This window comes from Dermacentor silvarum, chromosome 10 (assembly GCF_013339745.2).
Source record: "Dermacentor silvarum isolate Dsil-2018 chromosome 10, BIME_Dsil_1.4, whole genome shotgun sequence".
NCBI lineage: Eukaryota > Metazoa > Arthropoda > Arachnida > Ixodida > Ixodidae > Dermacentor > Dermacentor silvarum.
The window spans coordinates 94,086,513-94,113,395 of NC_051163.1; the positions used below are offsets into that span (position 1 = coordinate 94,086,513).

A 26,883-nucleotide genomic window follows, 5' to 3' on the forward strand; every position below is an offset into this window, starting at 1 on the left:
GCGTGGCGTCGGCGAGGGCAGACTTGACTCTTGTGAAAGCGTCGGTGGCCCCTTCATGACACTGAAGCACTTGTTTACGTCTGTTCACCAGCAGAGCGTCTAGCGGAGCGATAAGTCGTGCGCAATCAGGGATGAATCGGCGGTAGAAATTGACGAAGCTTGGTTAGTGTGGTCGGTCGGGGAAGGTCTTCAATGACGCGAGTCTTGGACGGCAGTGGTCGAATGCCGTTAGCGTCTACGATATGACCGAGGAACTCGAGTTCCGGTTGACCGAATTTGCTCTTGGCGGCGTTGATGTCAATTCCGTTATTGGCAAGGCGTCAAAACAACAACCGCAAGTGGTGAAGATGTTCTTCTGCGGAAGAGCTTGCGACGAGAAGGTCGTCAATGTATGCAAAAACGAAAGGCAGGCCTCTGGTGACGAAATCGATGAAATGCTGAAATCCCGCGTTCCGTAAGCCGAAAGGCATGCGGAGAAATTCAAAATTACTCCATCTCCCGCAAAAGGGAACCATGTGTGGATGCGAAGCAACGGGGAGGTGGTTAGTTTGAGCTGGAGATGGTGTAATTTTATTGAGAGGACGAATGAGAATGTATAAGAGAAGAGAGAGAACGTGGTGGTTGCCTGTTTATTTATTCAGAGACCGTATGCGATTCCTAGCGTCGGTGCACGCGGCGCTTTGAACACGACGGCCTTGTGGTCGGTGAAGTGTAGCGTCAAGGGTTGCTGTTCCAGAGTTTTCATTCTGAAGTTTGCGAAGATCAGGTCTATGCACGTTCCACTTTCGGCTTCGCGTTGCCGCGCCGCCTCGGGATCCACCGCTCGACGTTGACGTTTCGATTCGGTTTCCCGAGCCCGGAGTTCAGGGTCCGCTTGCTGCCGTTCACGTTCCCTTTCGGCTTCGCGAGCCCGAAGTTCGGGATCACCATGTCGCCGCTCCCGTTTCGCGGGGGCGGCCCGAGCGCTCATCGCGGCGCTGCACAGGAGAATGAGGCGCGCTCCGTCATTTTCATACCGCGTAACAACCGTGGCGCCCGCAGCGAAGTATGCAGCTGTCGCACCACCTGTCGTGCGCACCGCTCCGTACAGTAGAGGATTCCTAGAGGAGAGAAAGGGGCGAGCGTAGGAGAGGAGAGAGAGGGGAGGGGACGCGCATGAGCTGTGGGGGTGTGAGACGCCGCGGGACGGAAGGAGGGATGGACAAAGCCCCCGCCATAAGCTGCGTCGCATCTAAAAGACCGAGGGCGTGGTGATGGCGGTCTTGCGAGTGTCTTCTTCAGCGACCGGTAGTTGATGATAAGCGCGAACGACATCGATCTTAAAAAAGATCGTCGCACCATGCAACGCTACCGTGAAGTCCTGAATGTTCGGGAAAGGATAGCGATCAGGAACTGTAACGTTGTTTAGTGCCCGGTAATCACCGCATGGGCGCCAGTCTCCCGTCTTCTTAGGCACCATGTGAAGTGGTGATGCCCAATTACTGGAGGAAGGGCGGCTGATGCCAAGTGGCAGCATGTGTTCGAACTCCGCGCGAGCGATCTTGAGTTTCTCCGGGGACAAACGCCGGGGTCGGAAATAGACTAGGGGGCCGGAGGTGACGATGTGATGGCACACGTCATGTTGCACCGGTAGCGTCCAGTCCGGCAGGCGAGACAAGGTGGGAAACTCACGTAGGAGCGCGGCGAAAGGTTCGTCCAACATGGCAGAAATAGGCGCGATCGTTGATGTGTCTGATAATGAGACGCCGGGAACGGATAGCTGGGTCACGGAGTCGATGAGACGGTGTCGTTGAACATCGACAAGGAGTCCGTAGTTGTGCAAGAAGTCTGCTCCAATAACTGCACGACGAACGTCTGCAACTAGAAAAATCCAGCGGAACGCTCGTCGAAGGCCAAGGTTTAGGATGACGGAGCGTGACGAGAAAACTGGAATCCTGGTCCCGTTGACAGCTTGCAAAAACGGCACAGGTGTTGCTTTTCGGTCGGAGTGGTGAGCGGGGAGAATGCTGACGTCAGCTCCTGTGTCGACTAAGAACCGTTGGCCCGTAACTCTGTCCGTCACGTAGAACAGGCGACTTGTGTGTTGGGCCGGACCACTCGTCGCCATTAGAGGTCGGCGGGCCTGTTTTCCTGCCAAGCTCAGGGACGCCGACAGTGACGAGCGTCGTTTCCAAAACGGCAGCAGTAGTAGCAAATGCCAGACGTTGTAGGTGATGTTTCATCGCGGTTGCTCCTGCGTCTTGATTTGCTGGAACTACGGCTGCGTGGGCAACGAGATGACGTGCGGCGATGTTCTGCTGCACAGATGATGCGTTCCAGGCGCTCACAGAAGGAGTCGAGCGGAGATTTCGCTGCTGAAGAGCAGAGAAGGGTTTGTAGGGCGGTTGTATTGTTACCCAGACACGATTTCGTTGCTGCGATGGTTGGAGTGGCTATTTCCATGACTTTGTCAGCCAAAACGGCAAGTCCTGTAAGAACCATGGTAGAGACGGTCGCCAGGACCATCTGCACGTTAGCCGGGAGTCGTTGCATAAACAATTCGCGCAACAGCGCGTCGTCGATGGATCTTGCGTTGTTTCCTAACGGCTGCCTCATTCGGCGAAGAAGTTGACTAGGGCGTCGGTCGCCGAGTTCTTGAGCGGACAGAAGCTGCTGAATTCGAGAACGCTATGAAGCAGATGTGCGCTGTAGCAGGGCTACGTTGAGATCGTCATAGGCGGAGGTAGACAATGGGGCGCTCAATAAATCTGTTACTTCGTCAATGGCGGCGGGCGAGAGCACTGCAACGGCGTAATGAAACTTTGAGGCTTGAGAGTGGATACCAGTGACTTGAAGTTGCGATTCGGCCTGAAGAAACCACGCCGAGGGATGCTGGTCCCAGTACTGTGGGAGACGGACGGCGGTTGCTGAACAGGAGGGCTCACCGCGTTCGTCGGAATGGTTCTGGCCTTGTGCTCTCGCAGCGTTGGTCTGGTCCATGGTCGTCTCTACCACGGGAGCATATGGCAGCATCACGCTCGGGTCACCAAACTGTGGCGACGAGCGACCACGTAGACAGGTAAAGTCACGGGCTCTCGCGGGAGAGGAAAAACCGACACCCGATCTCTTATCGTAGCATTTTTTAATCTCTCTGGTTCGGAACGCTAGCCTGTGCCGGTGCGTGTCAGCCGCTCGTGCCTCTTGCAGACGCAAGCGTTTACGTAATTATCATGCGACGCCAATGCTGCTGCCGCTACAGCGACACCTTGGTTGGTGCAGAACATCTCGTCCTCGCTCGTGATTTGAAAAGTGCATTCGACACTATGTCACATGAACTCATCTGAGGTGAATGACATCGGTTGTGGAAATAGAATCTATGACTACGTCCGCTCTTTCCTGTCCTCTCGCATCGTGACAATAATCATCGGCTCTACGCGCTCGGACTCTTTTCCCATGCCCAATAGAGGTATCCCACAAGGGGCGATACTCTCGCCCCTTCTTTTCAACATCGGCATGAGACGCTTAGTCAAAATTCTCGTCGTCATATCGAGGCTCGGATACGCGTTATATGCGGACGATATCACACATTGGGCTACCAGCGGCTCTTCAGGACAAAAAGAACAAATCCTGCGAGAAGCAGAGACCGCATGTTGAAACTTTCGCCCGCAGCAACAGAATGAGCTGCGCTCCCGACAAATCAGAATATATCAGGATACGTGGTGAACCTCTTTATAGGAGACAGCCAGGTAAGAGAGGTCCAGAAAATGCGAGTCCTCGGACTGGCTGCAAAGCAACAAAACTGAGTGGTCCACACCACTAAAACCTGTAGAACTACGGTGAAACAGATCTCCCACATGATTTTTAGAGTAACCTATCACCGAAAAGGTTTCAAGGAAACTGAGACGATCCGGCTCGTTGAGCCTTTTGTGCTAAGTCGTCTCACATATAGTCTTCCTTTCCAGGACCCCACGAAAACTGAACTAAGTGGCCTAGATGCGTTGATCAGAACGTCCTACAAAGCGGCTCTCGGCCTACCACAGGGAATCTCCACTGAACGCCTGGTGTTCCTCGGAATACATAACAACTACGAGGAGCTATGCACAGCGGTGCTCATGTCTCAACGGGAGAGGCTTAGGTTAACCTCCAGTGGCAGAGCATTACTCTGCCGCGTTGGTTACCCCACTCGTCTATAGTATGCGGGAGAAGAACTGCAATCTCTACCTAAAGTCCTTCCTGAAAAGATCATAGTAGCGCCAATCCCCCAATACATGAGTCCCAAATACCACCGGGGTCGTAGAAGTGCACGAGCACGGAAATTAATGCAACAATTCGGTAGAAATCCGGATACGGTCTACGCAGATGTCGCTCAATGCAATACTTAAAAGTACGCTCTCGCAGCAGTAGGAGCGGCCGCAAATCAAGGGCAGTTCAGAAGCCTCAGCCATCGCGCTAGCTATTAAATCTAAGGAAACTCCGGGAAAATCGGCGATAATTCCTCACCGGGAGGCTACCACACAGCACAACTTACCTATTAGAATCCAACCTAATGCAGAACCACATGATCATCTGGTGCCCGGGTCACACAGGACTTGAGCACTGCACGGGCCGATTTTTGCGGCCCGGGCCCGGCTTGGGCCCGTTTTTACATTGGGCGGCCCGCCCGAGCCCGATCAAAACTTTTATGGCGAGACCCATCTACGTTACCCGCCCGGCCCGGCCCGCCACCCCTTTACCTTAAGCCCGAGCCCGGCCTGAGCCCGGATCGAAACCGGCCCGAGCCCGGATCGAAACCGGCCCGAATCCGGCCCGAGACCGAAAAATACATGTTTTTCAGAGTTGAGAAGCCCGAGAATAACTCGCAGAAAGCCCGAGCCCGGTCCGGGCCCGCGTCAAAAAACCCGAGCCCGGCCCGAGCCCGGGTCAAAAAGCACCCGCTGTGCCGCAGCCCGGCCCGAGCCCGTGAAAAAACTGCTCTACCCGGCCCGGCCCGGCCCACGGGCCGGGCCGGGCCCGGGCTTTCGGGTAAGTCCGAGCCCATGCAGTGCTCTACACAGGACTCGATGGCAATCACAGAGCGGACGGCGCAGCTCGTGCTTTTTACAAACCGAGCGGCCGACCACTTTTCAGAAAACCCCTTAGCGCGAGACACCCTTGAGTACCAACGGAGCGAGTGACGAAAGTACAGTCCAGCACACCCTGATATATCCGGGCGGCACTCTTACGACTGGCGCCGAATACAGACGCATACATATCGAAACCTTTATTTGAAACATGCCATTCGCCCCACATTCTACAAGACTCACTGTCCGTGGTGCGGAGGCCGGCCAACTCTAGCCCACATTACGTGGGATTGCCAGAATAAGCCACCCAAAATTAACACACCGCAAATTGCCGGCAAACTTTCCGGAAACGAGCAGTGGGAGACTTCGCTCGCCAGCGAGGATCGGGAGACGCAACTAGCGCTTCTCGACCATGCACGGCGCACCGCTCAAGCAAGTGGACCCCTGGACTTGGGGCTCCACCACCCACTCCCCACACCTGTTATTTTAAATGCGAAGCATTTCTTGCCGGCGGCTCTATCCGTCCCTCCATCCGCCGTGCGGCGTCCACACCCGCACTGCACATGCACATCCTCCTACCCCACCTCTCCTTGTCTGATCTCCTCTCCTCTCGGCATTCCTCCTGTCCTCTCCGACGCTCCGCTCCTGTCCGGATTGCGCAACGAATGGCAACACCTGCGGCTCCGCGCGCGATAATGCGAAGCAGCTTAGGTTAGAGGCGCAACGCTAGGCGCTGCATACTCCGCTGGGGGGCGCCACTGTAGCTCTCGGTATAATGACGCGCGCGCGCGCTCCGCTCCTCTCATTCTCCTCCCGCAACGCCGCGATGAGTGCCACGGACAGCGCCAGCGTCAACGCCAGTGTCAGCGCCGCGGACAGCGCCACGGAGAAGAGGGCTCGAGCCGCTGCCACGAAACGGCAGCGGCGACAGGCCGATCCCGAACTTCGAGTCGACCCTATGGCTGCTTCGCATACTACTCAGGGTTCCCCTGCGGGAAGATGGTGTAATTTTTTAAAATCCACGTTTGCATATATATATATATATATATATATATATATATATATATATATATATATATATATATATATATATATACGTAGTTCTCTGCGAAAGGCGCGTCGTTTGCTTCGCGCCACGGCCGCTCGATAACAAAAAACGTGCTGCAATGGGAAAGAATGTCTCGGCCGCTTGGCTGGGCCTAAAGGCGGTAGCTGACGGTGTTGGTACGCGTCAGCTGCCACGCACGACGGCGTTCCGAGCGCGTTCCTGACGAACTTTTTACGCCGATGCCCGGCTTTTCTTTGTTTTTTTATGTCCCGGCTACTTGGTAACAACTATATTAAAATTCTGCTCAGGTAAGGTCTGGCAGGCCCGAGTCCTAGGATGGCTCCTCTCGAGGAGCGACCCTTTCGGCCCAGGCGACGAGGTCTTGCTGTCGTATTTCCTCTGGCGTTCTCAGCAGCTCCTTGCAAGTATGTTGTAAGGGAGCTGACAGGGGCCACTTGGGAGGGGGTAAACCCTCCCACCAAGCAAGCAATTGGCAACTACGGCATCGATTCTAGGAATGCAAGAGGAGAGATGTTAGTAGAATTAGCGGAAAGGAATAGGCTACGAATAATGAACACCTTCTTCAGGAAGCGCAGCAACAGGAAGTGGACCTGGAAAAGCCCTAATGGAGAAACAAGGAATGAAATAGATTTCATACTCTCTGCCGATCCAAGCATAGTGCAGGATATAGAACTGTTAAGTAAGGTAAAGTGCAGTGACCATAGCTTAGTGAGGTCTAGGATTTCTTTCAATTTGAAGAGAGAGAGAGAGTGAAATTAGTCAACAGAAAACAGGCCAACCTAGAGGCAGTAAGGGTAAATGCAGACCAATTCAGGCTGGTGCTTGCAAACAAATATGCAGCTTTAGAAAAGGAAGATAAAGACAACATAGAGATAATGAATGAAACCGTAACTAGGTTTATCTCAGAAGGAGCAATTGAAGTGGGGGGTAGCGAACCAAGGCAACCAGTAGGTAAGCTCTCCCAAGAAATAAAAGGACCTAATAAAGAAACGACAGAACATGAAAATGTCCAACTCAAGAGATCAGATAGAATTCGCTGAACTGTCAAAACTAATCAACAAGAAAAAAGTAAGGGATATTCGAAATTATAACGTGGGAAAGATTGAGGAAGTCGTAAAATATGGATGCAGCATTAAATCAGTAAGAAGAAAGCTTGGCATAGGACAAGGCAAGATGTATGCACTGAAATATAAGCATGGTAATATCATCAGCAATTTCAATGACATAGTAAAAGCAGCGGATGAATTCTATACTGACCTGTACAGTGCCCAAAACAGCCAAGCTACTTTCATTCAAAATAGTGATGAACCGGATGCAGAGGCTCCTTATATAACTAGCGCTGAAGTTAGAAGGGCCTTGAAAGACGTGACCAGGGGAAAAGCTGCTGGAGAAGATGGAATAACAGTAGATTTAATCAAAGATGGAGGAGATATCATGCTTGAAAAGCTTGCGGCCCTTTATGCGCAATGCCTCACAACTTCATGTGTACCAGAGAGCTGGAAGAATGCCAACGTTATACTAATCCATAAGAAGGGAGACGTTAAAGAACTGAAGAATTATAGACCCATTAGCTTGCTTTCAGTATTGTATAAAATATTCACCAAGATAATTTCCAATACAATCAGGGCAACACTTGACTTCAGCCAACCAAGAGAACAGGCTGGCTTCAGTGAGGGATATTCTACGGTGGATCATATCCATGTCATAAATCAGGTAATCGAGAAATCTGCGGAGTAAAATCAACCTCTCTACATGGCTTTCATAGATTATGAAAAGGCATTTGATTCAGTAGAGATACCAGCAGTCATAGAGGCATTGCGTAATCAAGGAGTATAGGAGGCATACGTGAATATCTTAGCAAACATCTACAAGGATTCCACAGCAACCTTGGCTCTCCAAAAGAAAAGTAGAAAGTTACCTATCAAGAAAGGCGTCCAGGCAAGGAGACACAATCTCTCCAAAGCTATTCACTGCATGCTTAGAAGAAGTATTCAAGCTCTTAGACTGGGAAGGCTTAGGAGTGAGGATCAACGGCGAATATCTCAGCAACCTTCGGTTTGGAGATGACATTGTCCTATTCAGCAACAATGGAGACGAATTATTGAGGACCTTAATCGACAAAGTGTAAGAATTGGGTTGAAGATGAATGTGCGGAAGACAAAGATAATGTTCAAAAGCCTCGCAAGGAAACAAGAATTCAGGATCGCCAGTCAGCCTCTAGAGTCTGTAAAAGAGTACGTTTATCTAGGTCAATTACTCACAGGGGACCCTGATCACGAGAAAGAAATTTACAGAAGAATAAAATTGGGTTGGATTGCATACGGCAGGCATTACCAAATCCTGACTGGGAGATTACCACTGTCGTTGAAAATAAAAGTGTACAATCATTGCATTCTACCGGTGCTAACATATGGGGCAGAAACTTGGAGGTTAACAAAGAAGCTCGAGAACAAGTTAAGGACCGCACAAAGAGCGATGGAACGAAAAATCTTAGGACTAACGTTAAGAGACAGGAAGAGAGCGGTGGGGATCAGAGAACAAACGGGGATAGCCGATATTCTAGTTGACATTAAGCGGAAGAAATGGAGCTGGGCAGGCCATGTAATGCGTAGGATGGATAACCGGTGGACCATTAGGGTTACAGAATGGATACCAATAGAAGGGAAGCGCAGACGAGGCCGCCAGAAAACCAGATGGGATGATGAAGTTAGGAAATTTGCAGGCGCAAGTTGAAATACGCGAGCGCAAGACCGGAGTAATTGGAGATCGCAGGGAGAGGCCTTCGTCCTGCAGTGGACATAAAATATAGGCTGATGATGATGATGATGAAACCCTCCCACCCCCAAAGAAAGTGATTTTGGGTAGCCGATGTTTGAATTGTGCAGTTATGACATATTGGCTGTCATTGCCCTCTGGTAATTATGGACAGCCAATGTGGGCTGGGGAACGAATTAATTTGGATTCGACGCAGGATCGAGGCTTGTGCTCGTGTGAGGCTTGCGTTTGGAGGCGGATAGATTCGCCTGTTCTCCCTGTAGTAGTTTGTTATTTCGTGGTATGTCGTCTGTGCCTTATCCGGGAGATCCGAGTCTGAGGGCCACACCTCCCGGTTGGTTACACCTCGGGCTACCCAGTGCGCCTCCTGATTCTCTTGATTCCCCAAATGGGCAGGGACCCACACGAGCTCAATAACCGTTTCGCTTGTGAAGTCCCTCAAGACTCGCGCCGCGCAGACGCCTATGCTGCCTCTCGAGAAGTTAGCGATTGCCCTTTGGAGTCGCATATGACGGTTTGCACGGAAGGATTCGCGATTTCCAAAGAAATGGCAGTCTCTTCCGCTTCTACGGTTGACGGCATTCTTATGCTCGCGTCGTTGAGGATACGTCCCTCTCCGGTCACGACGCTCACTACGTAATTTTGGGGATATTGCTTTGCTTTGCCGCATCGACATACGCAGTGTGCTGGTTGTTTTGGTACCTTTCTTGAAGGGCCTTAGCTGTGGCAGACCGCCTCGTGTCATGTCTCCCAGGAAGCCTCTGCTTGGGTAACGGTTTGATAACCAACTGGCCTTTGACCGCACCGGGTAGTGCGGTTCGTCCTGCCGAATTCCTAACAGGATTCAGCCCGAGTTTACCCAGAATGAACCTGCCAGTTGCGGTGCTGGATAGTCGTTCACGTTGGGCCGTTTTATGGGCTTCCATGAGTTCGTCTAGCCTATTGTTTACCCCTAACTCAAGTAATCGTTCAGTGTGCGCATGTCTAGGGAGCCCGAGGGCTGCTTTATCAGCTGTGCGGATGACACTGTTGACCTTTTCCTTGTCGGAAAGCCGCAGGTGGTAGTGTGGGAAGGAGTACACTATGCGACTGACTAGGAAAGCCTGCGTCAGGCGACAGAGATCGGCCTCCTTAATACCGCGGTGTTGTGTTGCTACACGTGTTAGCAGGCCACAGATTTGGTGGTCTGCCATCTGTAATAGGGAAATAGCCTCGGAATTTTGAGTATCATGCCGAATTAGTATGCCCAGTACTCTTATTGCCAATACGGGCGGAACTGGTCGGTCTTCCATATTGACTCGGATAAGGGAAGTGACATCCCTTTTGGTGGCCGCTTTCGTAGATTTATCCGGGATGACGAGAAGCTCTGATTTTGTTGGGGAGCACGCAAGACCATTTTGTCGCCAAAAAGTTTGTATGGTGTCTGCGGCCGCTCGCAGTGCGTTCATGTTACACCATCCGAAGCGCTGTTGGTGCAGATGGTGATATCTTCAGTGTAGATGGAGTGCTTGATATGCGGGATCCTTTCCAGTAACGGGCGCAGGTTTCGCGTAGTCACGTTGAAAAGGAAGTGGGAGAGGACCGCACCTTGAGGGGTGCCCCTTGTTCCTAATTGAAATTGTCCGCGTTTAATGTCCCCCAAGGCGTATTTCCGCAGTGTGATCCTTGAGGAAGTTTGGAATGTAGACATAAGTGCACTCCCCGACATTCTTTTGGGATAGATTTGTTAGTATTGATGCGTCTGATAAATTGTCAAACGCTTTACTCCCGTCTAGCCCTAGAATGGTACGGGTGGCTTTTACAGGGTCCGGGTGTAAGATATTGTCACGTTCTAGGAGAACAGGCGACCTGAAGCGTTGAGTTCGAGTCTCTGACCGAACGCAAAAACTCAAGCACTGGCGCGTGGATCGGAGGATCTTCGTCTGCTTCTTCGCTGGTGCCCGTCAAAGCAGGTGCCGGCGCATGGCGCGTGGCCTAGCGCGCGTCTTCGGCTTTCTAATTATGTAGCACATGCTGCAAGGTGTGGCATTATTCTCCCTCCTCGGAAAATCGTCGAGTCGATGCTAAAAGAAGCACACACACTACAGGGCGAACGTAAGTACACGCGTGGAAGACACATGCACACACAATCGCTTGCTGAGAGAGAGAGAGATAATAAACTTTAATCGAAAGAGCATGCGAGCGTAGGTAGCTCCTCCGCTCTGCAGTGGGTGGTCCCCTCAGTCCAGGAGTCCAGCGGCCTTAGCTGCCCTTCTCACTCGGTTGACCAGGTTGAGCTGGTCCGTCGAGTCGGAGCTGGACAGCGCTGCCTCCCATTGCCGTGTGGTGGGGTGTGTTATGGGTGTGAGCTGTGGTGTGTTTGCGCAAGCCCATACCATGTGGTAAAGCGTTGCACATTGATAGCAGTGTGGACATTTATAGGAATACAGCGCAGGGTGTATGGCGTGGTAAAGACTCAAATGTGGATATGGGTTTGTTTGGAGTTTTCTCCATATTGCGGCTTCCTCTCGCGTCAGAGCATTATGTGGTGGGGGTAGTGTTCTTCGTGAAAGGCGATAGTGTTGTAGGATGTGCGTGCAGGTTAATGGTATGGGCTCTGGTTGGAACTGCTCGGCGCGGTCATCTCGCGGCTCCTGGTGTGCATGCGCTCGGGCGTAGGCGTGTGCCTGCTGATTGCCGCGTAAGGACTCATGCCTCGGAGTCCAGACGATTTGTATGTATGGTGGCAGCTGGTGGGCTCCATTGAGAATGCGTTGTGTGGCCCTGGAAATTTTGGCCCTGGAATAATTTCTGCATGCCGTCTGAGAATCGCTTGCTGACGGGCAGTCATAGAACGCAGGGCAATCTCACTGAGGCAATGATTGTCTACGACAAAAATAAATAAAACAAAAGGAATGGCATGGTCCACAAACTATGGTGGTTATGGAGTGCGGTATGGTTTCAGCGGCGCAACGTGCACAATCTCGTTTAGTGTCTTTCGACGTCGCGTTCGTTGGCTGTCGTCAGGAAGAACCTCGTAGTTGACGTCACTCACTCGCCGCAGCACTTTTTAAGGTCCGAAGTACCGTCTGAGAAGCTTCTGTGATATGCCTTAGCAGCGGACAGGAGTCCCGACCAGAACCCGATCTCCTGGTTGGTACTCAACTTGTCGATGGCGGAGGTTGTAGTGGCGTGTGTCGATGCACTGCTGTTTCTTGATGTTCGTGCGAGCTAGTTGGCGTGCTTCCTCGGCGCGGTGCACAAAGAGCTCGGCGTCTTGGTCAAGATCATCAAAGCTGTCGCATGCAAGCATTGCTTCAAGCATGTCATGGACTTCACGACCGTGAACAAGGTAGAACGGCGTGAAGCGTGTGGTTTCTTGCGTCGCGGTGTTGTACGCAAACGTTACGTACGGAAGTACTTCATCCCACATTTTGTGCTTCACGTCTACGTACATAGAGATCATGTCGGTCATCGTTTTGTTGAGCCTTTCGATCAGGCCATTTGTCTGCGGGTGATAGGCAATCGTCTTTCGATGCGTCGTGTACTTAATAGGAAAACGTCTTCAAGGAGCCGTGCCGTAAATGCCGTTCCTCGGCCAGTAATGACGCACGATGGGGCGCCATGACGCAGTACAATGTTGTTTACAAAAACTGCGCAACCTCGGAAGCAGTGCCTCGAGGCAGAGCCTTTGCTTCAGCAAAGCGCGTTAAATTATTTGTTGCGATCATTATCCATTTGGTTCCCGAAGATGACCGAGAAAATGGGCCCAAGAGGTCCATGCCGACTCGGTCAAAAGGTCGTCGAGGTGGATCAATGGGTTTCAGTAATCCCGCAAGCTTCACAGCTGGCGACTTCCGGCGCTGTCACTCACGACAGGCTTGGACATACGTTTAACGCAAGTGACGAGTTTCGGCCAATAGTACGATTTGCGCACTCTAGCAAGGGTTCCGGTGTAGCCTAGGTGGCCAGACGGAGGTTCGTCGTGGCAGGCGAACAGAAGTTCGTCACGAATATCTGCTGGCACGACCAAAAGGTAGGTTTTGTTGCTGGCAGCAGAGTTCTTCTTATACAGTAGGCCCTGTCGTAGACAAAAGGACGACAGTCCGCGAGCTATATGTCGGGGCAAAGTGGCGTTGCGGCCTTCCAGATGTTCGATAATAGGTCGTAAATCCTCATCTGCGCTCTGCAGTTGGGACAAATCTGTCACGCTTACAGCCCCAAGGAAAGCGCTATCGTCCTCAATGTCTTTATAAGGAGAATCGACAGGCGCGCGCGACAACGTGTCAGCGTCTTCGCGTGTGCGCCCGGACTTGTATGCGATGGTTACGTCGTATTCCTGCAGGCGCAGGATCCACCGTGCCAGTCGTCCAAAAGGACAAGGACCCCTCAAGTTTGCCAGCCAGCACAACGAGTGGTGTTCTGTCATGACCTTGAATGGGCGGCCGTAAAGGTAATGCCGAAATTTTGCAAGAGCCCATAGGACTGCAAGGCCCTCTTTCTCCGTAGTGGTGTAGTTGGACTCCGGGCGCAATAGAGTGCGACTTGCGAAAGCGATAACTCTTTCAACGCCCTCCGGCCGTTGGACGAGTACCGCACATTGGCCAGTGTTGCTAGCGTCTGTATGAATTTCAGTGTCGGCCTGTTCGCCAAAGTGTCCAAGAACGGGCGGTGAAGCCAAGCGGTGTCGGAGCTCGGTGAAAGCGGCTTCTTGGTCAGCACTCCAAATGAACGGCATATCGTTTCTTGTGAGACGTGTAAGAGGTTCAGCAAAATTTGAAAAATTACTGACAAGGCGCCCATGGTACGCACAGAGGCCCAGGAAGCGTCGAACACATTTCTTATCGGTAGGGGTTGGAAAAGCGGCCACAGCAGCAGTTTTGTCGGGATCGGGACGGACGCCTTCCGCGCTGACGACTTGACCGAGAAACTTCAGCTCTTGGTTGCTGAAGTGGCATTTCTGAGGCTTCAGTGTAAGGTTAGCCGATCGGATTGCGTCGAGTACCTGACGAAGTCGGATAAGGTGTTCAGAAAAAGTGGCTGAAAAAACGACTACATCATCTGGGTAGACGAGGCAGCTTTGCCACTTCAGGTGGGCCAGCACAGTGTCCATCATCCGTTGAAAAGTTGCTGGAGCAGAGAAAAGACCGAACGGAACCACCCGGAGCTCGTAAACACAGTCCGGAGTGACAAAGGCAGTTTTTTGACGGTCCCGCTCATCGACCTGAATCTGCCAGTAGCTGCTTTTTAAATCAAGAGATGAGAAGTACTTATCGTCGTAACCAGTCCAGAGAATCATCGACGCGCGGCAACGGGTACAAAAAGTGGTCGCAGTTTCACCTGAAAGGCGAATCATCAATTGCGATAGCAAATTTGTAGAGAGCTATACGGAGTAATGATATTAGCTTTATCAGCTGTATAAACTTGGACATGCAGCAGCGTCGGCAACACGCAGAACTGTTGTCGACGCCATCGGCGTTTTGCCCGCGTTCGCTCAAAATGCGTGCGGCGTTGGTGACTGTTGCCGGAGCCTGTGATATAAATAGGCACTTGGTGCCGCAGCTAAACGTCGCCTCCCTTCCCTCCCCCTCCCCCACGGCTTCTCGCTCGTCGGAAGAAGGTGCGTTTGCTCTACATATATGGTGATTGTAAAGGAGAAAAGAGACGCCTACTTCTGCAGCCCTTAAGCGAGCACGGCGCAGAACGCGCGTTTGTTCTCCGCCGTGCGTTCATTCCCCGTGAAAGACGCGCCCCTCGCGCCCTTTCACTCGCACACACAGCGTTCGGCACGCGGCGATGATTTCTTCTCCAAATGACGTCATACGGAACCTCACGGCGACGGCGACGGCGACGCCGACGGCAGAAATCTGCTTTTGAGTGTCCATATAATTGCTATCGCAATAAAACTTGCTGGATCTGCCACATAATGTCTTGGGTGGACAGATTTGGCCTGAAGCCAATCATTGTATGGGGCAGTAGCCTTTTGCTTTCAGTGTACTCATTCAGTCTGTTATGAATGACGTCTTCCATAACCTTCTCAAGACAAGAAGTTAAGGAGATGGGTCGGAGAATTTCCACTTAAAAGCCTCTTCCCTGGTTTGGGTATGAAGAATACGTTTGCATGTTTCCAGCTGGTGGGTAGAGTCCCCTCTTTCAAGTGGATGTTGAAAAGGTTGGTGATTTCGGCCACTAACTGATCGTCTAGGTTACGTAGCTTTTTATTAGTGATACGTCCTCGCCAGCCGCCACTGTAGTTTTGATGCTGTTTAGGGCAGCACGTACTTCAGATTCCATAATTTCACTGTCCAATTCCCTGTTTTCTTTTTCGGTGTTAGCTACGGGCAGGGGAACATCGGTGCTTGTAACAAAGCAGCGATTTTTTAGAGCTTCAAAGAGGGCATGATTATTTCCCGGGAAGGAGTGTATGATCTGTTGAAGGTTCTTTTGTGATGCTGTTCTAGTCTTAGTGGGGTCAAGTAAGTTTTTAAGCAGGAACCAGGTGTGTTTGCATCCTTGCTGGCCATTAAGGTGGTCACATAGCTGGTGCCAGTGTTCCTGACTGAGCTGTCGTGAGTACTTCTCGATATCCCTTTCGAGTTGCGCGAGGCAATTGCGTAGACCATGATTATGTTTTTGCGCGAGCCAGCGTTTCTACAAGCACTGCTGCGCAGACCAATGTGAACCCATTTAACATCAGGAGCTGGCCCGTCCTCCTGCTCTACCACTGTGGTTGAGTTAGCTGCGTCTTTGAGAAGAGTGGATATCCACTCTTCATGGTTTGTAATGGGTGCGGTTCACGTCTATTCCGAGTATAACGGTAAACGTTCCATTTAGCGCGCTTAAATTTTAGCTTTTTCCCTTTGTAGCCTCTGAAGGGTACCGTAATGGAGAGAATATAATTAGGGTGCTGAGAGCCTTTGTAAGGGTACTTGCCGCCGCCAGATAAATTGGCGGGTTTAATCTGGGGCACAAAATGGCGAAAGACCAGCGGACAGACGACATTTCCCGCAACCCTTGGTGACGTGAACTTATTTACTTCTTTTAACAAACTTTGGCCTCAGCAGCCAGAGCCAAATGGCGCGTCTGAGCGTCGGACACGGCACGTCTGCGTTTTAGATAAACAGACTAGTAAGGACAGTCTTTATTACAGCACACGTCGAAAAACACCCTTTATATATTATGTACAAATGGAAGGCAACGACAATGTTTAATGCAGTTCACATTCTTGGCGTGAGATAATGCTACCGCGAGCACGCCATCGTGCCTTAGAACTTGTTGCTTTACATGTGTCGCACGACATGCAATAGAAAAGTAAGTTTGATGTGTTAAAATAAAAGAAAAAAGTTGTCGCAGTTTCACCTGAAAGGCGAAGCATCAATTGCGATAGCAAATTTGAAGAGAGCTATACGGAGTAATGAAAGCAGCTTTATCAGCTGTATAAACTTGGACATGCAGCAGCACCGGCAACACGCAGAACTGTTGTCGACGCCGTCGGCGTTTTGCCCGCGTTCGCTCAAAATGCGTGCGGCGTTGGTGACTGTTGCCGGAGCCTCTGATATAAATAGGCACTTGGTGCCGCAGCTAAATGTCGCCTCCCTTCCCTCCCCCTCCCCCCTCCCCCACGGCCTTTCGAGCGTCGGAAGAAGGTACGTTTACTCTACATATATGGTGATTATAGAGGAGGAAAGAGACGCCTACTTCTGCAGCCCTTAAGGGAGCACAGCGCAGAACGCGCGTTTGTTCTCTGCCGTGCGTTCACTCCCCGTGAAAGCGCGCGTCCCTCGCGCTCTTTCACTCGCACATACAGCGTTCGGCGCGCGGCGACGATTTCATCTCCATTGACGTCATACGGAACCTCACGGCGACGGCGACGGCGACGGCGACGGCAACGGCGACGGCAACGGCGACGCCGACGCCGACGGCAGAAATCTGCTTTTGAGTGTCCATATAATTGCTATCGCAATAAAAGGCAACTAGTATATTAAAGGTGTATGCAGGTTTCTTGTGCGCATTGGCGCAAAACTAAATTAAAGAAATTGAATAGATCGCTTGCTAACATGAGTACATCAGAGCGTGACAAAAAAAGGCAGAAAGGGTGAGGACCAAAATGCGTACCCACCAAATTTTGCGGTAAATAGCGGTCAAAATGTTGATGTTGTCACCACCCTAAAACAGCACTTCATAAATATAATGATCACTCCCAACGTGAAGTTCCGTATTGTCCAAGATGGCGTTGTCTATGTTCCTGGTGAAGGTTAAATCAGGTCAGGTGTTCTGACTCACGCTATTGCTTATGCGGGTTGGTCCTATGTCACCGCTAGCTGACAGGGTTGGGACGCGTCAGCTTCCACGCGCGACGGCTTTCGGGGCGTTCCTGACGAATTTTCTATGCCGATGCCTGGCTTTTTTATGCTTTTTTTATGCCCCCGGCTGGTGCGCCGCGGCGTTTTCGATGCACGCGGCACGCCGCACCTTTTTTTAGATGCGAAGCATCTTTGACTCGGGGTTATGTCCCTCCCTGAATCCGCCGTGCGGCTTCCAGACCCGCACTGCGCATGCGCATCCTCCTCCTCTCCTTGTGCTGCTGCATTTGCAAGTTTATACAGCTGATAAAGCTACCTTGAGTCAACCCCATGGCTGCTTCGCATACTACTCAGGGTTCCCTTACGGGAAGAGGGTGTAATTTTTTTTTATCGAGCGGCGCGTTCGCGCTGTGAGATGGGTCTCGGAGGCTCACTAAAACAACGCAGCCGCCACAGGACGGTCCAACAAATAAACACTCACTGCCAAAACAGCCGAGGACGATCACCATCGCTGCCAAAGCCGGAAGCCCGCAGAAGCTGCCGTCGCGTGCCATTTCAGGAATCCTCTCGGTCGGGCAACCAAACGCCCAACGCAGGGAGAAAATAACACCTCCGGTGGGGCGTGGCAGATAGGAAAGGCGCTGTCGCGCAGCGGATACAAAATCGCACCGCACAGTCGTGGGAACGACGACCAACTGAGAATAAAATGAGCACGGGATATTACGCCGGAAGCCTGGCGGTAGTAACGTCAACCACCACGTCACCTACCGACGCCACGGCACAAGCGAAAACACAACGCGAACGTGCTTCTACCACGTTTGAACCAACGTTAACTAGACTAGCTTCAGTTGTAAAACTCTCCGCCCGTGCGCTTACCGCAGCTGTCGCCACTCCTTGGGCAGCCACCAGATGGCGGTGCCTTTCCGTCGCTCTCCTCTGCTGTCGCGTCGCCTCGCCTCGCCACTCGTGCGGACAGGCAGCTTGCGCGTGTTTCACGATCGCTGGTGTTCAAGTGATACCATACGAAAGCGGAATCCATATACAGCAATGAGATATGTCGGGCTAGTTCGTTCATACTGAAAGAAGGGTAAACTGCACGATAGGAAGAAACGCATACGATGAAGTGCAGAAACTGCGTTTTTAAGTGCCGTGTGTTTCTTCCTGCCGCCTAAGCCTTTCACGCAGTTTACTTCTCCCATACAGCAGCTTGGCACGTTTTCTCGCTGCTTTTACTTGCTAACGAGCTTGCCGACAAAATGGCAACTTCCATAGCAACAAAACCTAGCAATTTTTCCATACCCGTTCCTGCCCCAGACTTAAAGCCATTTCTACGCAAAAAACTCAGAAACTATTGGCAACACTTATGGGATGAACAAACACTGAATAAACTCCGTGTAATTAAGCCCCTCTTGGGCAACTGACCATCATTATCAAAGTCACGAAACACTGAAGTTCTCTTTTGCCGCCTTAGAATAGGACATACATATGGTACACATTCATACCTTTTAACTGGTGCTGAACCTCCCCTCTGTGGCAGATGTGGGGAAAGGCTGACCGTACTCCACGTCTTACTGGAGTGTCGGGAAGCCGAAACAGAGAGAAGTAAACATTTCCCATTAGCATACCACTATCATATCCCTCTTCATCCTACGATGTTTATTGGTGAAGAACCTCTTTTTCACGCCAAAGCAGTTCTCCGTTTCTCGAACGATGTTGTACTACACGTTATTAGCCCAATAAGTTTGTAGCGCATCCTCTCTCCAGAGGATGCTGCTGTGATAGTTTATTTTGATAGCACGTGCCTTCAGGCCCTTGTGTTTCAGGGGCTTTGTTTAGGCACTTGTGCTTCTGGCCAATTCTTGCATCTGTTATATTTTGTAAATCGTATCATTCTCCCTCAATGCATTCTTCGTTTTCATAGCATACCTCATTAGCCATTGCCATGATCTTAATACATGTATGTTTTACGCACTTTACAGCGACTATTTTAGGCCCCTTTACAGCCACGCCTCACCTATTTCTCAGAATAAATCGCTCCACTGCAAACTCACAAACACTGGCATGGCGCTCTTTGGCCATATTTGGCCCTTGCGCCATTAAACACCATACATCATCATATCTCACCGGGCACAGCTTTCGACCTATTCCACGTATCTTGCGCGAAGCTTTACTGCCATTTTCCTTTTTCTGTTAGATGAATTTTTCTTCGTGCTTAGATTCGAGATTCATTTCGATAGGTTGGACGTAAGATCGGATCCTCCTCATAGAGGAGAACCCAAACATGGGTAAGTGGGCCATGTATGCGAGAACGTATAAAAAGGAATGGGAGCAAAGCCCCGAGCCAAAGGTGGGTTCTGGTGCTTTTACTTCTAGATGGTTTGCCCGTAACGTCATGGATGTAGATACTCATTCTATTAATAACGAAACATGTTTGCCACGATGACATCAGTGCACCACGTCACATGAACTTCACCCACAGTGTTAGCTTAACTTGTGAGGTTTCGTGCTGCTGGCTCGAGGACGCGGGTTTGATTCCCGGCCACGGCGGCCGCATTTCGATCAAGGCGAAACGCAGGAACACCCGTGTACTTAGGTGCACGTTAAAGAATCTGATGTGGCCAAAATTAATCCGGAGTCCCCCGCTGCGTCATGCCTCCCAATCATATAGTGGTTTTGGCACGTAAAACCCCGGCAATTATTAGTCTTAGAATATTGGTCTCAAACGTATTGGGGCCCCAATGAAATAGCGTCGAAGCTACTGCGCATGCGCAAGACGGAAGCTGTGTTTGGGTTTTGCGTCGGGCACGCTATTTCATCGATTTAGCGGGAGATTTAGCGGGAGCCCCAAAGCCTGCCCCAAAAGCTTTCGTCAACAAACATGGCGGCGCCCACCGAAGCGACGGCTCTAATTTAGCATAAAACTGGGCTTGATTCGTGGTAATGTGTGAAGTTCGTAAGCTAGAAGAAGGGATTGCGATTAACGCTTTCTCTCAACTAAGATGTGTAATGAATATTGATTCATTATACGACGCTGATTCCGTATTCAATTGTCGATTTCATGGCTTGTAGGCCTATCACGGATTTACTTGGCTGGGTGAAGGTGCGGAAAGTTGGTTACTCAAAACTAAGCGCAACAAGTTGCATGCGCCTAATAGAATAAGTTCCAAATTGTAATTAAAGGCCGAAAGACGAAAGTCTAAATTACTTTTCTTATCATAAAATTGTATATTTTATGTTAATATTTATAACAGCTTTTCTTTGGCGCCGTAGTGACGCTGCAAACGCCACACGCTATCCACAAACGCAAAACGCCTATTCCAAAACTCTTCATTCCTGCATGCCTCAACGCTAACACCGGCAAAGCTCTTTGGGGCCCCAAACTTTAGGGGCCCCTATTCTAAACCTTTATTAGCCATCAACATGGTTTGCTTTTTGACAGTAACTGGTTTTCACAACATTACCACTGTTGTCAATTTGTTGTTTACCATTGCTCTTTGTACGCCATCGCGGCTTTTACAATTTCGAGCGAGTTAGTTCGGGACGTGCTCGTCGCCGAAAACGAATGCGCGCTTCTCACACTAGTGTGCCGCTTTGCGCAGTAATCTTTTAAAGGTCCGCTTACACTGATTCAGACAGTGAGTGGCATCTGTTGTCTGTACCTTTTCTTAACGCGTGTTCTTGGCGTGCTAGAGACCTAAGATGGCGGCCAGTTTGATGTAAATTGACACTATATAGGTAGTGTGTCTCCCTGCTAATCGGGGCCAGGCTAATTGAAAAACAAAACAATAAAATGAGAAAACAAGATAGGACGATGAGACAAATAACGCGACATATCATAGCGCGAAAGACTTGTTTTATCTCATGAAAAAAGAAGCCGTGAGCACGCCGCCATCACAGATCGCTAGGCAGCTGAACTTCTACGCCGTAGGCAGAGATAACGTGAGAAATCGATGACGCTGAACATTATTTCGTGTTCACGACAACTAAAAACAGATTTCATAGTTATGATTACTGTAAATAAATAAAAATAATAACTTTGTACTATCTGTAATAAAATAAAAGCATTGATTTAGCCCTTTGCAGCGATTCCCTGGAACTTAAGAGCTACCGGGGCCAACCAAAAAATGTTCTGTGCAAGCATTATGTCGCTGTTGTTGATGTAAACAGCCGACCGTCACGGCGGCACGGACATTTGGCTACGGCGGGTTGTGCAAAAAAGGATTGCCGTTGTCGAATGTGAAAATGTATACACAAATAAAATTGCAAATAACAATGGCTATATTTGGCTACAAAATATTTTGCACTTTTTTCTGTTTGGCTACATTTGGGCTACAACTTCTCTAACTTTTGGCTACGCCACTTCGTCGGACCTGGCAACACTGACACACACACGAACTACAGCTTACCGCCCCAGTTCCAACGGCATGGTGGAACGCTTCCACCGTCAACTGAAGGCATCACTGCGTGTGCAGAACTCAACAATTTCGTGGACAGAGCGCCTGCCTCTGGTTCTACTAGGTCTTCGCACCGCGGTGAAAGAAGACACACAGTCTTCATCCGCAGAGCTGGTTTTCGGCACGACACTTCGCTTACTCGGCGAGTTCGTTGCCTCGGAACCCACATCAGCTAAGCTACACTATTACGCCAACCGCCTGCGAACTACTATGACTACTGTCGTACCACCGCCGCTTCGTCAGGATTGCAAGACCGTTTATATGAGCCCTTCATTACTTCGTACCAGCTACGTCTTCATCCATCACGATGCCACTCGCACTCCACTACAAGCACCTTAGGACGGTCATTTTGATGTCCTCAAGCGCGATCCTAAGTACTTTACTCTCCTTGTTAACGGACGCGAAGAGACGATATCTATAGACCGTTTGAAGCCAGCTCACATGGATGCTGGCAACGCCATCTACGTGACATCTGGTGGGTGTGCTGAGTAAGATGTCACGTAGTAGTAACATTGAAGAAAACAGTCGTAAAATTGTGTATGACGAAACGGGTTGTTTATTGGGTAAACCTGTGCCCACAAAAGCAAACTACACTCAAAGCACAACGATAGCGGCGAACACAGTCGGCGATGGTCGAAAATCTGATCAGCGGCGAAATGCGTCGGCTTTTATACATAAGTAATCGAATGTTCCGGACTACTACCTCGTGCACGCGTGTCTTCCAGAAAGTTCTAGGCAATTCGCGTCGGTGTAGTAAGAAACTATTATATGGCAACCTGGAAGAAGCCAACGAAAGCCACGAATAAGTGAATGCGCGAGCTCGTGACGAACGTGCATGGGATCTCGGGGCCTTCGGAACGAAAACGGTGGAGCTAGCGCTGCCAGGCTAGCCTGGGCGTGTACGGGGTCGACCTGATGCACAAGTCGGACCGAGCCGGTGCTACCAGACCAGCCGGGACGAGGCTGGCATGTCCTGCGATGAACCTGGTTCCGGCCAGAGCTGAACTGCAGACCAGACTGAACGGACCGGTGCTGTTCTTGCAGTGCACGAGCGTTCGAGCCCAGCAGTACCAGATGGCCTTGGTCGAGAGTGCCAATTTCGGGCGAGCCACGTGAAAGGGTCCGGCACAACCGTCTGCTTGGGTCGTGGCCACGGTGCCGCGTTGCTGACCGCGTGGGCTTGTCGTGCTGTCGCGCGAGCAGTTCAGCTTCTCGTGCGTTGGCCGCCTGTTCGAGTTCTTCATACAAACAGTGCTGCATCTGCAAGCACTGACGCCCCCGCTATCGTCACCAGTATTGTGAGTGAACATTTTACGAAGTGACCGAAGGACACGCACTGTGATATCTTGCGTGAGTCGTGGACTGCGTGGACCGTTATTCAAATAGCCACAGTGTCTTATTAACTCATCGCAAATGTAATTGTTGCCATCTGTCTTTGATCAATGTTTGTCCTGTCTGTGACTTTGGCTCCTGTATCTGAGTCCCTGGGCCCACGAACCACCACAGTCGGTCATACAATCAGATAACACAAGCATCGGTGAAAACTGGTAACGGAAAGAAGCATCGATAACGTTCTACAAACTTCCGATACAGGCGTGTCTTGCGCCGAGCGATAACGTTTAACATTTGTTAGCTGGTGGAAAGCGGCCACCGGTGAAAGATAAACATGTATACGTGTCAATGTGTGTATGTGTGTATATATGTGTTTTGGGTGTTTTGATTCTGCACAAGACACCACCGTGGTTGCTCAGTGGCTATGGTGTTGGGCTGCTGAGCACGAGGTCGCGGAATCGAGTCCCGGCCACGGCGGCCGCATTTCGATGGGGGCGAAATTCGGGAGCACCCGCGTACTTAAATTTAGGTGCAGCTTAAAGATCCCCAGATGGTCGAAATTTATGGAGTCCCCCACTACGGCGTGCCTCATAATCAGATCGTGGTTTTGGCACATAAAACCCCATAATTTATTTTTTTTGTGTGTTGGGCGTATATACGTGTACATTTTTTTATTAATTTTTTTTCACTGTTGTCTGCTGTGCTGGTATTGACAGGTGCCTAGCCAGGCACGCATAGTCTCGCCTTTTGATCAGGCGCCACGGTAATCATGTGTTTTGAAAACTGGCAATAAAATTCAAACTAGCGAGAGAGCTAGATATAAAAAAGCGGGCAGAACCCACGCCCCGTGGGAATCTATGTTAAGCGAAGCAGTGTGCGAGGAGCCTGCCAAGTTAATAAAACGACCATGAGAGCACCAAGACGTAGGCGGCTGTTTCATGACCTACATGACACGCATGTCATGACAATCATGTTACGAGTTCCTCAGGGGTCCCTTTAGCTAGGCCTAAGCGACCTTAGTCGTGCACATGACTATGATTACGAGCATCGACTATTAGCCTTTTCTTCGCTAAGTACCCACGTTCGGACCCATTCCAGTGGTTTTTGAGGGTTTATCTTTTTTTCGTTGAGTCATTGTCATTTTTGCTGAGTCATCCTTATGACTATGATTTCTACAATCATCCTTTAGTGTTTCCTTCACCGAACCCATTCCAGTAGTTTTTGAGCGATAGCTTTTTTTGCTGAGTCATTGTCATTTTTGCTATGTCTTGGTCATGACTGACTTCTACCATGATCCTTTAGTGTTTCCTTCACTTAGTACCCACATCAGAACCCATTTGCGTGGCTTTAGAGTGTTAAACTTTTTTCGCCTAGTCATTGTCATTTTTGCTTGGCCATGCTCATGACTGTGACTTCCACCATCCTTTAGTGTTTCCTTCACTTAGCACCTCCATCCAAGCCCATTTCAGTATTTTCTGAGTGTCTTTTTTGCTGAGTCATTGACGTTTCTGCTAAGTTATGCTTATGACTGTCTTCTACCTCCATCCTTTAGTGTTTCCGTCCCTTCTTACCCACGTCATAACCCATTTCAGTGGCTTCTGAGTACTAATCGTTTTTCGTGGGGTCACGGTCATTTTCGCGCAGTCATGGTCATGACTATGGCTTCTATCATCAACCTTTAGTGTTTCCTTCACTTAGTACACACGTCACAACTCACAACCCATTTCAGTGGCTTTTGAGCGTTATACTTTTTTCCTTAAGTCATTAATATTTTTGCTGGGTCATGCTCATGACTATGACTTCCACCATCCTTCAGTGTTTCCTTTACTTACCCACGTCCGAACCCACTATAGTGGTTTCCGAGTGTTAATCATTGTTCGCTGAGTCATTGACGTTTTTGCTGAGCCATGGTTATGACAATTATGCTACGTAACCTGGACGATTCAACCGTGCAGGCAATACTGGAACTCTTAAATTCACACTGGAGCAGAGGGACCTTAGCCCCGGTATTCAAGCATGCGGAGATTACACTGATACCAAAGCCAGGAAAAACGCCCTGCCTGGAGAACCTAAGACCCATTTCACTTACGTCTTGCCTCGGTAAATTGATGGAACGTGTTATCTTAGACAGGCTACAGACGCATCTCGAAGAACGTCAACTGATGCCGAACACGATGTTTGGTTTTCGGCCCAACTTGTCAATGCAAGACGTGCTTCTGCAGCTCAAAGAGGAAGTACTGACTGCAGCAACGCCGTGCTGCCAAAAAGCAATTCTCGCACTAGACCTAAAGGGAACCTTTGACAACGTGGGGCATGAAGCCATACTATCCAATCTCGGTGACACGAATTGCGGCCGACGAACGTACAGCTACGTGAGGGCTTTTCTCACTGATCGCACAGCCACAATAGGGCTGGGAAATGTGAGGTCACAGCGAATAGACACATCTAACAGAGGAACGCCACAAGGAGCAGTGCTGTCACCGACACTTTTTAATGTGGCCATGATGAAACTCGCAGCCCAACTCGAGAAAATACCGGGGATCAGACATGCCTTGTATGCAGACGACATCACGATATGGACGGTCTGAGGGTCCATAGGAGAACAAGAAGAGGCATTACAGGAGGCAGTAGACGTCGTAGCAAGCTATGCGGAGACATGCAGACTGCAATGCGCGCCGGAGAAGTTGGAGCTCCTCATAATCGAGAAGCCCTCACGAGGACGATCAACAGCCCCGGCACCAACCATCCACCTGCGAATAGGTCCTAGAGAGATTACTAAAGTAGACAGACTTCGGATCCTCGGCTTACACTTACAAAAGGACGGGGGCAGAGGATACGCCATACAGAAGCTACAACACACGACCACGCAGATCTTGCGCATGATTCAACGAATTACTAGCAGGAAGAGGGGACTCAAAGAACAGGACCTTATCCGATTAGTGCAGGCTCTGATTGTGAGCCGCATTGCATACTCGGCACCATATTTAAATTTAAGGAACGCGGAAGTGGAGGTACTCGACCAGCTGATACGCAAGGCGTATAAGCAAGCGCTTGGACTCCCACACGGAACGGCTACTTTTCGCCTCGAGGAGACAGGGGTGTACAACAACGCACGGGAAATCATAGAGGCCCACCTGGTAAGCCAGAAGGAAAGACTACTACGCACAATAGCGGGACGCTGCGTCTTGGAACGTCTTGGATATTCCGTACGGAAGACCAGCGCACTGACCAAAATCCCAACCCGAATACAAGAAACTATGCAGGTCTCATCGATTCCCAGGAACATGCACCCAATGTCTCAAATGTCTCTCATTTCCATTTCTCTCATTTCCATTCCTGGGTTACAAAGTAACTGATTTGTTATGGCCAAAATGAAAGAGGAAGTAAGGATTGAATGCCAGAGGCTCAGGGAGGAAATGCAGCAGGAAATTAAAATGTTCCGCGAGTCTGTGGAAAGAGATTTCAGGAATGAAATTCGAGAATTGAAAACCGAGCAAAGGAGCATGACGAAAAGCATTGACTATGCTCATGACACGATAGAGGAGTTGAAGAAAAAGCTGGACGAAGCTCTCGCAAAAAACACTCAACTGAAAACTGAAAATTCTGCTCTGCACCTAGAAAATGCGACCCTGAAAAGCTCTTTGAATGATCTAGAGCATAGGGTAACTAGCTGTGAGCAATATTCTAGGAATGTCAATTTGGAGATACAAGGTGTCATCAAGAATGAAAATGTATCTGTCAATGACCTGCTGTGCAAACTTGGTACAGCCATCGGTGAGCCAATTGCCAGAGAAGACATGGAAGCATGTCACCGCGTGCCAAGTAGAACGGAGAATAAAAGCCACATTGTTGTTCAGTTCAAGTCTCGCGTAAAGCGCGATAATGTACTAAAGAAAGCCAAGAAGGCGCGCCTTACTAATGCAGACTTGGGC

The 26,883-nt window shown here is 50.1% G+C and overlaps 1 protein-coding gene across 14 annotated transcripts in view; it reads right to left on the reverse strand.

Moving 5' to 3' along the window:
• The window catches only part of LOC119466292 (cuticle collagen 2-like), a 1,179,781-nt gene that overhangs the window by 787,268 nt on the left and 365,630 nt on the right, over positions 1–26,883 (reverse strand). For 5 of the 14 annotated variants that reach the window (XM_049656727.1, XM_049656726.1, XM_049656739.1 and 2 more), the window contains one exon: positions 17,647–17,775. The exons of the other annotated variants lie outside the window; for them this stretch is intronic. In XM_049656727.1, coding sequence (XP_049512684.1) covers positions 17,647–17,719 — 73 coding nt within the window. In that variant the 5' untranslated portion in view covers positions 17,720–17,775. The remainder of the gene's footprint in view (positions 1–17,646; positions 17,776–26,883) is intronic. 14 annotated transcript variants of the gene reach the window in all.